Below are 15,115 nucleotides of genomic sequence, written 5' to 3' on the forward strand. Positions count from 1 at the left end.
AGTTTTCTATGCCTCAAAAATGCAGATTTTTTTTTTCATATTCCTTTCTAGATTACTCATGGGCATAATCCTAACGCTTGTCATGTACTAAACATTTTGACTTTGAATTTGAAATGAATTCTGTTTTCTGATTAATGCTGCATATTCATTCACATCACTGAAGTTAGGGTGTTTTAATCGAGCTTATGTATATATTTTGGTTTTGTCCTTTGTTAACTATTAGTTGACCATAAAGTTGAAACGAATTAAAGGGAGTCATAGGGATATTCAGTGGCGGATCACGGATTTTCACTAAGGGGGTTTGAAAATTAAACATATTAGTGCTTTGAATTTGAACTTGGAACCTCAAAGTAAATTTTAAACCATCTAAACCACAGACTCAACCTACAGTCTTGTGTTTAGGGGATTCAAAATCTGTATATATACACTAAAAAATTAAAAAAACACCTTGTATATACAGTGTAATGTTTTGCCAAGGGAGTTCGGGTGAACACCCTCGCCCCTGGGGATATTACTATTGCTGTTTACAAATCATGTGGCTTTCTTTGTTTATGCAGGACCTATTATTTTCTTACAACATCGCAGTGGATAGATCCAATGAGATGAAGAAAGTGCTGGGTAAATCTGCTGCAAGTGTGGGTCTCCGCCTTCCTGATGTTTATCAGTCTTGAAAGTTGGTAGGTTTTCACTGTTTCCTTTTCCATATACTTGTCTATGTGAAACTGGGGTAAATGATGAATTTATGCTATGAAGTTTGTATATTCCTTTCTAAAGCATGTCTGTGCATGTGTCTCTGGGCTATGTTGAGGTTCATCCCTTGCTTTTTCTTTCTTAGAAAAGAGGGGGTGGGGTGGGGGAATCTGGGATGACAAATCCAATACCTACTCAAGACTAAATTTGAGTTGGCATATTATGCATGTTATATGGAATTAAAGAAAGGGGTTGTTGAAATTAAGGTCTATTAGCCTACTCAATGTTTGTAAAATCATTGATAAGCTATAGACTGAAAGCTTAAAGGTAATCAACAAACTGATCTAGAAATCAAAATACATTTATTAAGGGAAGAACTTTGGGGACAAGTAGATCAGGTGGATCACTACTTGCATTTCTACAGTTAGCTTCTCAGTATTGATAAATAGGAATTCGGAAGGATTCGTCAAATCACAAAAGGGATTGGGGCAAGGAGATCCTTTATCTCTATATTTATTTGTTATGGTTATCGAAATTCTAAGTAAGATGCTCAAAAGAGAAAAAAGATTGGGGTGGATCAGTGGTTTTAAGTTTGAAGGAAATGGTGACAAAAAGGTGGTTGTCTGTCGTTATTTATATGTTGATGACACATTGTTATTGTTTGAGGCAAAGAAGGAACAATTTCTTCATCTTAGGGGGATTTTATTAGCCTTTGAAGCAGTCACAGACCTGAAAATTAACCTTTCTAAGAGCAGCCTATTCAGTATTGATTCTGATAGCAATATTGAAGAGTTGGCTGATATTATGGGATGTAAGGTTGCAGAATTCCCTACTGTATATTTATCCTACCTTATGTATTCTTGACACACCTGAGAATGATAATTGAAGGTATTTTCTCCTATGTTTCAAATCATCCTTTGTTGGTCTCTCTTGCTCTCCTTTTGCTGCAAAAATCCCAGATCTTGCAGTAAGTTGACGGCAACTGATATTCAGTTGAAAAGCACTATCTTCATGAATCATGCAGCACATTTATTGTGGTACACTAAGAAAGTCAGTTGTGGGTTTCACTTATCTCATATTCATACTTGTAGCAGATTTCTCACTTAATCAACCTTTATCTGAATTATCGGCACTAGCCCTTCATTTTTGAAACTGTCCTTCTAATCTAATTTGTGGATTTGGCTTCTAATTGAAGTTCTATAGCTCTTTCAAGTGGTCATTTATGGTGCTGATAGTAAACTGTTCACTGTTGGACTAGAAAACAACACAACTATTTCCTAGATCAAAAAAATGATTGTTTTCATTTCCTGTTTCCAACACACAATAAGACATGTTTGCTCCATTACTATAGTTTGGAATATGTGGTGGTATATAAGTGTGGGATAAAACTTTTGCTGAGCATCAGCCTAATGCATTATAGAACAGGTCACTGATATTCTTCTAGAGATTAAAAGTTGAAGTTCAGGATCTAATGCTGTAATGTTCTGCCCTATTTCCCAATGGGAAATGTTCTTTCCAAGAAATATGATATTACTGCTCAGCCAACGGCCATATTATACTACTTGGACCACCTATCCATGCCAAATATTTTGTTGAGCAGCTTGATAAACACATTTTAGCAGAACACCTTCAGAAGTTTTAAAACATTGTGGTTTTTGTGCCTTCTATCTGTCATTTTACCATCCTGTAGCCATGCCTTTATCTTTAAACATATAGGTTAACTTACTGCATTTTCCTCCAGTTCTGTATTCTGGTATTGATGCTTCAATTGACTGTGTTTAGCTTCAAAACCACATGAACGAGATTGCTTCCTCTCTAAGTAATAAAACATAAACTATGCTTTGAATATTTGCAGTGTTGTCAAAGGTGCGTTTTAAGCGCACTTAAGCCCTGCAGTGAGGCTCAAAATGTGTTGAGCACCTATCCTCGCTTTATGTGCGCTTTAGTGTCATCATTAAGGTTCTAAGGCTTTTGGGTCATCAAAAGAAATCCATTTCTTCCCCCAAATCTTTCTTATCCATGAAATGCACCGGTCATTAATTTTGGTCTCGTGGAGACATAGAATATCCACCTTAATAAGCAAGAGAGATTCTAAAGTGCTTCTCTTATTCTTGTCATTGAACCCCTGAACATTCCAGGTTAAAATCTTCACTTTCATTTCTATCGCGATTTGTGATGCCTGTCCCTGTTTCTCTGGTTACTACCTTGTTATACTCTCCATGATAAATTCTACAGTTCCAATTCCCCTTTGGACTTCCCTCTCCTAGAGCTCGGGGGTGATTCGCCCTGCGACTGCATCTGTGATTTCCTTCTCTCCTCCATTCTTAAAATAATTCCCAGAATAATGTTTGTGTGGCTCTCCTCTTCTCTTTTCATTTATTATGTTCCTTTCTCTTTTTTTTTTCGGTTCTCTTGTTTTTGGTCCAAATTCATATGACGGAACTCTCTGCATGTATTCCTTTATGTCAAAAGTCATAAGCTCTAGCCATAGTAGTTCGACTTTGTTCATAAGAACTCAAATTATTGATGGTCAAAAAGTTCCCTTCTCATAACAGGTGAAGCTTAGAAAGTTCGTATGTGCACAGATGACAGAACTAAGAATCCAGGGAAATTAATCTTCACACTTGTTAATGTAAAGAGACATCGTTTGACCACAGAAACTACGTCATACTATCTTCCATTGTCTTGCACTAGGCAATTATTTATCCAATGCCTAGCCTAGAGTTGGCAAAAATGATACTCTCCACAACTGTCATCCAACAGGTCCAAGATCAGTAGATAACAGTTAATTGATGAGAATTCCATTTTCTGATTGATACTGTTAATTTGCAATGATTCCAAATTCCTATTGGATGTCTCCTTTCCAGCAATGTTGTTGGGATCTGAAAATACTTTCTTTTTGAACCTCTTAAGGAATAGTTCAACCGCAGTGCTACAATGGCAAATTGAGTTTAGGAGCACAGATTGCTAGTTCACTCTTTTAGATAGAATTTAATGTTTTTGAAGCTATGTTGCTTGTAATCTTTTGTTTCTACTACTCAGCCACTTGGGTGGTTGTATTGGATGGTGAAGTGAAATTGGACCTGTTAAGCATCAATGCTTTACTAATAGCAGTGGATCACTGGAAATGCCACTAATCCTAACTCTGTCAACTTATGTACTCCTATTAATTTGCAAATTTTAGGAGTCAGTTGCGTTGGAGAAAATGTGTAAAAATTAACCTTTCATATTAATTCATTTGTCACTCAGTGATCCTAACTCTGTCAACTTTTGTATCACGTCGTTTCCATTTATGTTGCACATTTTCTCAAAACTCTTTTTTTTGTTTGCAGCACATGTATCACGTCGAGGGTGGTTTCAGATAATTCCATATGGGGTTGAAAAACTTGCCAAAAGCAAATGAATTTTGTTGGTAATTCTGATGTTACAGTGTTAAACTTTTGTTTTAAACTATATTCTGGGGAAAATAAACTGTCCTAATGCTCTGAGTAGCTTATTTTGTTCAAACTGCACATGGCTATACAAACTACTATTATTATCTCTTGTGCGTGTGAAGTATTGGGCCTATATTTTGGTGATCTGCCCTAACCGCTTGTATTTTAATTGGTTGGGTGAGTGAATGAGCTAGCTTTTTAGATGGATAAAATATAGGTCGGTCTAAATTTGTATTTAACTCATAATAAAAATATGGATAAAATATGAGTTGGACAAATAAGTTTTGATCTCAACTTTTATTCACTCAAAATTCATGATATATTACCAAAAATGTTGCAACTTTCTTCCTTTTTATGTTCTCTAATAAAATTAATTGTTCTCGTCTGTAATTGAAAAGGTGGAATCTATAATGTAAATTTCTTTCGTTTACTATAAAAAATAATTATTTGTTCAATTTTATATGAGATAAAAAATAATAGTGTAAAGTAAGCAAATTGAATGTTAGTATTGATAAGCTTCAAGTTCATTAAGCATGTTTTACTTCTACAATGTAAATATCATTTACTTTGAAATTAAAATTTGTTGCCCCGTTGTTATTAGACACATTTATTTTATATTGAAAAATTGTAAAACTCCCTTTTGACTTCATGATACACTAAAATTAAATAAAATATTTACAACATTTTTAGTCCAAAAGATACTACAATGAATTTTCTTGATATTGAACCTATTTTTATCCCTAAGAAATAGGTCCAACTACTATCCATTTTATGTTGACTATTTTTGACCGTTCAAGTTGATCAATCTACACATTTGCCACCAATATGCGTTTGCAAAAGATTCATTCAAGCCCATTATATTTGTGGGAACTAGCCGGTGGTGTCTGAACCGATTTATATGAACCTCAATTCTGCCAAATTTTCACTCGTATGGGTATAAAATAGGCGGGTTAAGTTAAAATTGAAACTATTAAAATGAGTTGAAATTGAAATTGAGTTAAGTCCTAATCCACTCAAGTTTACTTTGAACTCAATTAGATTAGGCTCAATTGGGCTTAAAAATAGATTGGGTCTTGATCCACTCAATTTAACCCCGCTTAATCTCAATAATTTTAATATATTGTTATTTAAATTTTATAACCACAATTTGAATTTTAACTTAAAAAATTTGAAAAAAAAAAGTTACTAATAAATAAATAAATTCTAAACAATATAAAAATAGATAGCAGTTCACGCCTTCAATATAAAAGGGTATATTACATCAATACATAAAAAATATTACAACGAATTGAAATTAAAATTTAATTGAACTCAATAGAGAATTCTAAGTCAATTGAAAACTCTCTTAAAATGAATTAAGACTTGAATAAGTTAAAATTGAATCCAATACAAATTATCTTAAACCCTCCTACCCATAAAATTTTTGAACGAATGGAGCGAATTACCTATAATCAAGGTCCTTTTTGAGACTTGTGTCTCACTGGCATCATTTTTATTTTATAACTGCCCAACTATTTATAACTTATCCTAGGTCACTAATTTTTAAAAAGTCCCATCTTTTTTTGAATTTTGTGCTAGCCAACCACGAAATTTTCTCTGCCTATTTATCCCCAACCCGATCAAGTGTTAAAAAATAAAACGTTGTAACTGTAAGCAAAAAATTTGTTGACGTAAGCTTTACTGGCAACTGGTGAGCGAGATTAGGTGTAGGATAGTAGTTTCCCGTGGCATTCGTTGAAACAACTGAAGCTGCCAGGGTAGAAGAGTTCTCAATATTATCTCCCATTCGAATAGTCGTTCTGATTATTCAAAGAATTTTTATTTTTTGGAACGAAAGAAAGAATGGTGTTAAACCACAAAAGGCTCTAATACCATGTAAGAGATATTCATTCATAAAATATGTACAGCAATATGAATATATAGGTAGACGAAACACAGAGTCCTATAAGAACTAGGACACAGATTGAGGAGAAATAGTCTCCTAAGACATCACAACTTACCCACCCTTTTACATAGATAGATTAGATATAATAGGGATCTATCTAAGCCTATCCGTTACAGTAACAACATCACAGAGTATTTACATTGAGCAACCAACAACACTTGCAACAATAATGATCTCATATTAGATGTCCATTTAAAATGGAGAAAACGTTAATTAAATTTTTCCTATGAGTGAATTAGTAGAATTATTTTTTTATTTATAATTTCTTAGTATAAGTCTGAAAATAGTAATCAACTTAAAAAAGAAAGTCGTCTGAAAAAAAACTTATATAGGACAATTGAACGGTTGGAGTATTATAGTTATATAAATGGAGGGACTATTAAGAACATTAAGAAAATAAAAAGAAGGCAGAATAAGAAATTAAAATAGTATTTATTGGAGAATACAGAGAGTATTATATTATCCAACCAAGACATAGAGTGCATAAATAATGCCCGGTATGTATCCCAGTATTGTCAGCAACACACAAATCCAAAACTCCACCTGCATGCATTAATAATACATCAGAATTCCTAATATGTTATGCACATGAAATTAAAATGAAAATTTTGAAAGGTGTCAATTATTCCTTCAAATTAGTCACATGCAATCCATACTCTTACATTGTATATGTAAGTTCTACACTTAAACATGTATAAAATTAAACAAATAAACACATCCCTTCTACGTAGCGTCCTATACTTTTATGTTCCATGTATGTGGCACCCTACATTGTATTATATAATTGTTCAATTTTATATAATAACAATTGTTCAATTTTATATAAATTTAAGTGTCGAATTATGCACATCCGAAGTTGTTAGACATAAATATCAACTATGTATTGTATCTAATAACAAATACTCAATTTAAGTAGTGATGGATGTAATTAAAAAAGATGTATGTTGTTTAATTAGGGAAAAAAGAGGACTTACACCACAGCCATATCGTAGGAAAACACCAACAGGAGGAAGTAAGATAGCAAGGATGACTTCAAGAAATGTTTCAGAACCCATTCTTCTTCTTTTTTCTATAAAAAAAACTTGAGAATTAAAAAGAAGAAGTGAATGAAGGAGTTAATTAAGAGGGGAGATATATGATGATATGCACAATATTTGTGTCGGCTAATAAAGGCTTAAGCACACACGTGGAAGCACATCAACACGTGGGATCCTATGCTTGCCTTTATGTGTCTTTTCGTTTCCAACCTCCTTTTTAAAAAAAAAAAAATCAAAGTCGATCCATCTATCCGTTTTGCTTTTACTGTTATATCAGAAGTTATTCCATATATTACTTGACAATTGACATAAAATGAATTTATTTTTGCCTTTTGTTAGATCTTTTTCATGACTCGATGGATAAATTGATAAGCTAATAAATTTTTTCTATGTTTAAAATACGATATCCATTACTTTTGAATGCAATCTATATAAAAGTCCGGTGTATGTTATTTTATTTATATGATCTTACATATCATATATTTATATAAAAGAGAACCCTAGGCCTGCTTATGTCGCGTCACTACAAGTTAGAATTTCCTTTTAAATTTATTTATTTTCAAAAATAGTCTTCCCCTTTCATGAAAAGATGTAACTTTTATGGAGAGTTGCGACTTTTATAAAAAAAAATGTGATTTTTATGGAAGGTTGTGACCTTTCTGAAGGGTTGTGACTTTTCCAAAGGGTTGTTACTTTTCCGATAAGGCACAATAAGTATTTGTTCACACTACCCTTTGTTGTCTATAAATAGAGGGATTTCGTCTCATTTTAAGAAAACGTAAATTCTGAACTTTTTCTTCTTCTTCTTCTGCACAATTAAATATTCGTGTACTTTGCTCCTGTCGAGTGACTCACTGCCACCATTATTTTTGTATAATACACTTGTGAATAGAATCGTTCCATCCTAAGAGGATCTATTCCTTTAAACCTCAGGTACTAGAGGGGAATGATTTCCTTAATGGAGCACTTTGCATTCAGTGGGCACAATTTTTTCCTTTGTGTTTCATTCCATTGTTATAGATCCTGGTATATTTTTTTACATTCATGAATTTATGCTTATGATATTAATTGTTGTTTTTGAGTACATGTTTTAAACTTTGTTGTTTATGTTTCTGCAAAGTTAATGTTACAAGTATTTGTTAGTACAAAAAAAGATTATTTATTTATTAGAAAATTTAATATCTCATGTTGATGTTCATCTAATTTCTCAAAATATCAAATCGTAACACTTCCGGGAGGCAAAAGGATAAATTATAAAATCAAATTAAAGATGATTGATAGAAGTATAGATGATAAGATGTTATAATTATCATTTTTCTTTACATTATTAATGTTTGTTACTAGGCGCCACCACAAACAAGGATTCCCTTTTAATTTATTTATTTCCAAAACTAGCCTTCCCCTTTCATGAAAAGTTGTGAATTTTATGAAAAGTTGCGACTTTTATGAAAGGTTGCGACTTTTACGAAAGGTTGTGACGTTTATGAAAGGTTGTGACCTTTCTGAAGGGTTGTGACTTTTCCAAAGAGTTGTGACATTTCCGATAAGGCACAATAAGCATTTGTTCACACTATCCTTTGTTGTCTATAAATAGCGGGATTTCCTCTCATTTTAAAACAACGAAAATTCTGAACTACTTCTTCTTCTGCACAATTAAATATTTGTGTACTTTGCTCCTATTGAGTGGCTTACTGACACTATTATTTTTGTATTAATACGTTGGTGAATAAAATCGTTCCATCCTGAGAGAATCTAATTCTTTAAACATCAGGTATTAGAGGTGAATAGTTTTCTTTAAGTGTAACGACTCGAAAAATTGGTAAGTGAACTAGAGCCCAAACGTGAGGGTTAAGTCAGGGCAAGGGCAAAGGGTTTTGGGTGAAGGCCATGGTTAGGGGACCAAGGTTGCCTAAAACTTGGCCTAGCCACTGCCTACCAAGACCACGAGGGTCTTCACGACCCGTGGTGGCCACCACGAGTCGTGGTGCCACCAGTGATTGGCAAGGCAGTGTGCCCTAGGAAGGTGCCAAGCCAAGGCTCCCCTTCATGAGCCACTTCACGGCTCGTGGTCATGACCACGGGCCATGGGAAGGCTTGTGGGGTTGCCTTGGCCTTGGGAGAGAATTTTAAGATGAGGGAGGCACTGGTCTAGGGACCATGGGTACCACCACGGACCGTGGTGCCCTTGACAAGGCGTGAAGGTGGACGTGAATACCACTTAGGTGCAATGGGAGACAAGGCTTCAAGGCCTTGGCACTGGTCGTGGTTTTGACCACGACCACCACCACAACTCGTGGTCTTGACCACGGATCGTGGAAGGTCTCGTGGTCATGCCTTAGGCCCTTGAAGGCTTTGCATCTTGAGGAAGGCTACTGCCTAAGGGACCACATGCACCACCATGAGCCGTGGTCCCTTTCACGACCTGTCCAAGTGGGCGTGGTCCCTGATGGGGATGCTTAAGTTGAGGGGTTTTAGGTAATTTCATTTTAATTAATTATTATGTGGGGTCATTTTTAATAGTTTTATATAACTTATATAAATAGTTTTAAGTCTTAAAATACTTCATTTACTCCTTTATTCTTCAAAACCCAAATCAAATCAAAGGCTCTTCTCCTTTCCAATATTTCTCTCTAGAAGTTCCCAAAGAAGAAGAAGAAGTGGGAGCTAGGGTTTGTGGATTCAAGGTGTTTCTTCCTCAAATTTCTTGGGGATTCACAAGCAAGGTATAGTAGTCTTCATCCTTGACTAAGTTTCATTCAAGGAGCCAATTCCAAAATATGATTTCAAGTTCCAAATTTACCCAAAAAGTAGGGTTTTGAATCGAAGCAAGGGTTCAGTTCCAAAACATTTTCAAGGGTTAATAGTTGATGATTTATGAATGAGAATTGGTGTATTTATGATGATTTACAGTGAATTCCCCATGAACCCATGTTCTTCCCCAAATTACTAAATTGAATGTTGGTGACTTGGTTGGTTGATTATGGAAGTATGTTGATGGATTATGCCTAAATTGATTTAGATTATTGAATTGCATCATTGTTCATGCCTAATTGTGGTATTCTAAGATATGTTGGTGAATGATGGTTCATAGCCTTGGAAGACAATTTCATGAAGGCTAATGCATGAGTATGATGTTATGAAAATGATTATGATTCCAATGAAAGTTATATGATCATATCTATGATGTAATTGTGATAATATTGAAAGGTTCATTCTCAATTGTACACATATGAATGATGATGATAGAATGTGAAGGGTTTCTATAATGTAATGTTATATCTTGAATTGGTAGGCTTATGCATCATATTCTTGTATAAATGAAAGTAAGGTGGATTGATGTATCTTGAATTGGTAGGCTTAGGCATCCTATTCTTGTATGATGAATGTGTCTTGACTTAATGAATATGAATCGATAGGCCAATGGCGTTCCTTTCATAAATGAATGATGAAGTGTTCTAGGCTATGTCTTGAACCGGTAGACCTAGTGTTGGTAGCCCTTCATGATGAGTCTAGAAACTAATGTCATGATAAACCTTGAATCGGTAGACCTAGTGTTGGTGGCCCTTTCATGTGTGAAATGATGAACCTTGTATCGGTAGACCCAATTTTGATGGTACCTTCCTTAGAAAGTCAATGAGCTATCCTTAATGGATGTTGAATCGGTAGACCTAATGGTGGTGGACCTTTCACGTGTAATGTACTTTGGGTCGGTAGGCCTAATGTTGGTAGCTTTCTCAAGTACAATAATGTTAATGAAAATGAAATACTCTATGGGAATGAAGGCTAAGCACCGAGTGGATATGGTAAAATGGAAACTCTTCCAATGTTAGGTTAGGGTTCCAATGAACATCTTCCTATCCCATAACTATGTGCCCACATAGGATATTAGCTAGTGGAATCCGCTTATGCTAAAATGTTCCCGGTCCTACCTTAGGCAAGTAGACCACCTATTTACGGTGTGGGGCTATATGACACCGAATTCCATGGTTTGCTCTCCTGGTCATGTTGGTCAATGGTTATTCCCATCATGTGAGATGTGCATTATGGTTTCTTGAGGAGTTCTATGAAGTGTGGGTGGTAGTATGGGATGCTATCCATGCATTGCACGAGTAGTCTTTGATAGGGATACAGTGAGATCTCTAATGGCTTCATGACTAATGTATGAATGTGCTCTTAATGAAGCTAATGAAGAATGTTGACTTAAATGTCTAATGTAATGATGCATGCTATACTTGGATTGCTTTATGAGTTACTTCCTTGTCGTGACTTATAAAATGTTTATGTATTGTATGTATGAGTATTGTGGAAAGATGGAAATGATGAATGGTAGTTCACTTTTGGTGGCCTTGATGTGGTACTTAGTGTGGATGGTGGTATGGGACGCTATTCATACATTGCACATAATTTAGCTAGGGGTTGCTTGAGGTGAAAGCTTGATGTAATGAAATGTCTTATATGGTTGATTATGTTCCAATGTGAAGAAATGACTTGTATGTTGGTTATGTTCCTATGTGAAGAAATGACTTGTATGTTGGTTATGTTTGTATATTATGCCTCTTATACTTATGTTAATGAAGTTTTCTCAAATTGGCATATAAGCATGACTTTCAAATAAAATGTCTGTTTAAGCATGTTTTTGCATGGCTATCATACTTAGTGCTTAATTGTGCTAACCCATATTTCTCTTATTTTAATACAAGTGTAGGTTTCGACAAGTGAGTTGCTTTATCTCTAGTTCAAGAGCTTGGATTGAAATTCTTCCAAGACTAAGTGGTATGTCCTCATTGATCGAGGACAAGTACTTTTGATGTTCCATTTTCTTTCATGTAATAGACATATGTTAGACTTTCGATTGTAAAGGGTTGTGACCCTACTTTTGTTTTCGAGATATTGTTTTAGATGGCCATGTGAGACAATAGACTTCCGCTGTTTTAATTGAGTATTTTCAATTGTATGGATTTAAATAAGTTTTAATTTCGTACCATTTTCCTTAAATCAAATGTTATGAATGATATGAGGCTTGTATGAGTCTTTTTGGAGTCTTATACGCCATGTCGCTTCTGGGGTGTAGACTCGGGTCGTGAAAAATATGGTATCAGAGCATAAGATTTTGGAATGGTTTTTAGGATTGATGTCTCACAAGCCACGTCTAGTAGGGTCTTGTTCATCGGTGTGAGTCGTGACACATCTATGAGTGAGAGACTATAGGGCGTTAGAAAGCTACACTTCTTCCATTATTCTTGAAGTTGTGCCATAGTGTTTAGCTCTATAAGAGTCATTTTTCTAACCCTTATCTTATGTTTATAGGATATGAATACAAGGGCGAACACAAGAAGGATGGAAGAGGAGATTGTGAATGAGGGACTTCCTCAAGGTGACCAAGTTCCTCTAGGCAATCAAGTTCCGGTGGATCCCCCAACCATGACCAATGAAGAAGTTAGGTTGGCTCTTTTGATGATGGCTCAAGCCGTAACTACTCAAGCCGAAGCCATGACGGCTCAAGCTACTAGGGGTGTTGAGGCAAATATGAACCCTATTGTGAGCACTATGGCTTCTAGGTTGAGCGACTTTGTGAGGATGAATCCTCCGGTATTTCTTGGTTCCAAGGTGGGAGAGGATCCCCAAGAGTTTTTGGATGAGGTGTATAAGGTAGTTAATGCTATAGGGGTGACTTCTATAGAAAAAGTGGAACTAGCCATCTATCAATTGAAAGATGTTGCCCAAATTTGATTTTCTCAATGGAAGAGTAATAGGCCAGTAGGAGCGAGGCCTATAGATTGGGAATTGTTCAAGGAAGAATTCCTTGGTAAGTTCTTTCCCAGTGAGAAGAGGGAGGTTAAGATGGAGGAGTTTATCAACCTTAGGCAAGGTAACATGAATGTTCAAGAGTACTCCTTGAAATTTACCCAATTGTCTAAGTATTCCCCATCTTTGGTGTCAAACCCTAGGGATGAGATGAGTCAATTTGTTACGAGTGTATCTGACCTAGTTGAGGAAGAGTGTCGTACGGCGATGCTCCATGATGATATGAACATTTCTAGGCTTATGGTGTATGCTCAATCTATTGAGGAGTCCAAACTTAAGAGGAAGAATAGGGAGTTGAAGAGAGTTAGGTCCGATGAGCAAGGTCAACCAAGGTTCAAAAAGAGGAGTTCTAACCAAGATTCTTCAAGAACTCCTAGAGTTAACCAAGAGAAAGGTGGTGGGTCTTCATTTTCTAAACCTGCTTGCACCGCTTGTGGAAAGAAGCATTTTGGGAAGTGCCTAGCCGGTACTAATAGGTGCTATAGTTGTGGGAAGAATGATCACCAAGTGAGAAATTGTCCTACTCTTACGACCAAAGGAAGGGAGGCTAAACAAGCTTCTCTTGATGGCCCAGATCCTAATGCTCCAAAGAAAAATCGCTTATATGTACTTCAAACCAAAGAGGGCAAAGGAGCTCATCCGAATGAAGGCACCGGTAAGTGATGATTTCTTATAGTTGTGAATGTCTTGTTGAGGTCCCTATGTTGTTTTCATGTTTGCCTTAGAATGGGTTTACTCCTAAGGGGGAGATGATATGTTGAATAGCAAGATTGTTGAGAGATACGACATCCTTATCACTTTTCTTCTATTCCTATTCAAGCTTGAGACCAGGAGTTCCTTGTAGCTTGTTTAATGTTTTGGAGTCATGTGTGAATATGTGTTTCCATGATCTCCTTATGTTATGCATGTTTTGATGAAATTTATGTGTAATGAGAAAATGAGTTTTTGATTGATTGTGTTCCTCATATTGATGTGCATCTATAATGAGTTGCCTAAATGCTTCATGAGTTGAATTGATGAGCATGCTTAAATGTGTTTTTGAGAAGAGTTGCATAAATTGCCTTATGATGTTGTAATGAGCATGATGTGAGTTGGAGAAGGAAATTCCTCCAACGAAATGAGAAATGTTGATGTTTTGGTGGATAATGAGTTTGTAGTGTAGTTCCTACTTCCTTGTGTTGCATTGAGCCTATTGATGTGGAGTTGATGTTTCCTCCTATGATTTTGTGCATTGTTTATGATGTTGCATGCATGATGGGCTACTAGTCTTGAGTCGTTATCCCTTTAATGTGTTTAAAGTGTCATTCGAGGACGAATGTTCCTAACGGGGAGATAATGTAACGACTCGGAAAATTAGTAAATGAACTAGAGCCTAAACGTGAGGGTTAACAACAAGGGTTAAGGGCAAAGGCTAAGGGTTTTGGCTGAATGCCATGGTTAGGGGACCAAGGGTGCCTAAAACTAGGCCTAGCCACTTCCTACCAAGACCATGAGGGTCTTCACGACCTGTGGTGGCCACCACGAGTCATGGTGCCACCCGTGGTTTGCAAGGCAGTGTGCCCTAGAAAGGTGACAAGCCAAGGCTCCCCTTCACAGCAATTACATGGCTCGTGGTCATGACCACGGGCCATGGGAAGGCTCGTGGGGTTGCCTTGGCCTTGGGGGAGAATGTCAAGATGAGGGAGCTACTGGTCAAGGTACCATGGGCGCCACCACGGGCCGTGGTGCCCTTGACGAGGCGTGAAGACCACTTAGGTGCAATGGGAGGCAAGGCTTCAAGGCCTTAGCACTGCCTCAAGACCACGGCTCGTGGTCTTGACCACAAATCGTGGGAGGTATCGTGGTCATGCCTTAGGCCCTTGAAGGCTTTGCATCTTGAGGAAGGCTACTGCCTAAGGGACCACAGGCACCACCACGAGCCGTGGTCCAATTCATGACCCGTTCAAGTGGGGGTGGTCCCTGACGGGGATGCCTAAGTTGAGGGGTTTTAGGTAATTTCATTTTAATTAATTATTATGTGGGGTTGTTTTTAATAATTTTATATCACTTACATAAATAGTTTTAAGTCTTAAAAGACTTCATTTACCCCTTTATTATTTAAAACCCAAATCAAATCAAAAGTTCTTCTCCCTCCCGATATTTCTCTCTCTAGAAGTTCCCAAAGAAGAAGAAGAAGAAGAAGAAGAAGTGTGAGCTAGGGTTTG

The 15,115-nt window shown here is 36.4% G+C and overlaps 4 protein-coding genes across 5 annotated transcripts in view; 3 read left to right on the forward strand and 1 right to left on the reverse strand.

Moving 5' to 3' along the window:
* Positions 1-15,115, forward strand: part of LOC125838361 (protein TONNEAU 1a-like) — a 1,213,107-nt gene that overhangs the window by 361,729 nt on the left and 836,263 nt on the right. The window lies entirely within an intron of this gene.
* The window catches only part of LOC125838365 (uncharacterized), a 532,039-nt gene that overhangs the window by 1,053 nt on the left and 515,871 nt on the right, over positions 1-15,115 (forward strand). The window contains exons 2-3 of one of the 2 annotated variants that reach the window (XM_049517442.1): positions 558-677; positions 4,023-4,405. In XM_049517442.1, coding sequence (XP_049373399.1) covers positions 558-671 — 114 coding nt within the window. In that variant the 3' untranslated portion in view covers positions 672-677; positions 4,023-4,405. Of the gene's footprint in view, positions 1-557; positions 678-4,022; positions 4,406-15,115 lie in introns of those variants that run through there. The other variant, XM_049517443.1, reaches the window with a different exon arrangement.
* Positions 6,520-7,127, reverse strand: LOC125838366 (salt stress-induced hydrophobic peptide ESI3). Its single transcript, XM_049517444.1, has 2 exons — positions 7,044-7,127; positions 6,520-6,612 (listed from the first exon to the last, which is right to left on the reverse strand). The coding sequence occupies exons 1-2, from the start codon at positions 7,122-7,124 to the stop codon at positions 6,529-6,531; spliced, it is 165 nt and encodes a 54-aa protein (XP_049373401.1). The 5' UTR covers positions 7,125-7,127; the 3' UTR covers positions 6,520-6,528.
* On the forward strand, positions 12,444-13,574 carry LOC125838415 (uncharacterized). Its single transcript, XM_049517476.1, has 2 exons — positions 12,444-12,755; positions 13,176-13,574. Exons 1-2 carry the CDS (start codon positions 12,444-12,446, stop codon positions 13,572-13,574), a joined length of 711 nt encoding a protein of 236 aa, XP_049373433.1.

The sequence above is a fragment of the Solanum verrucosum genome, unplaced genomic scaffold (assembly GCF_900185275.1).
Source record: "Solanum verrucosum unplaced genomic scaffold, falcon-dt-bn FXZP01000150.1, whole genome shotgun sequence".
Lineage (NCBI taxonomy): Eukaryota > Viridiplantae > Streptophyta > Magnoliopsida > Solanales > Solanaceae > Solanum > Solanum verrucosum.

Bases quoted from the DNA above. Each gene is read 5' to 3' on its own strand.
- LOC125838366 (XM_049517444.1), bottom strand. From the start codon at position 7,124: ATGGGTTCTGAAACATTTCTTGAAGTCATCCTTGCTATCTTACTTCCT. The intron at 6,613-7,043 runs GTAAGTCCTCTT...TAATGCATGCAG, and splicing joins TCCTACGATATGGCTGTGGT to GTGGAGTTTTGGATTTGTGT.
- LOC125838415 (XM_049517476.1), top strand. From the start codon at position 12,444: ATGGAAGAGGAGATTGTGAATGAGGGACTTCCTCAAGGTGACCAAGTT. The intron at 12,756-13,175 runs GTAGTTAATGCT...CAATCTATTGAG, and splicing joins TTTTGGATGAGGTGTATAAG to GAGTCCAAACTTAAGAGGAA.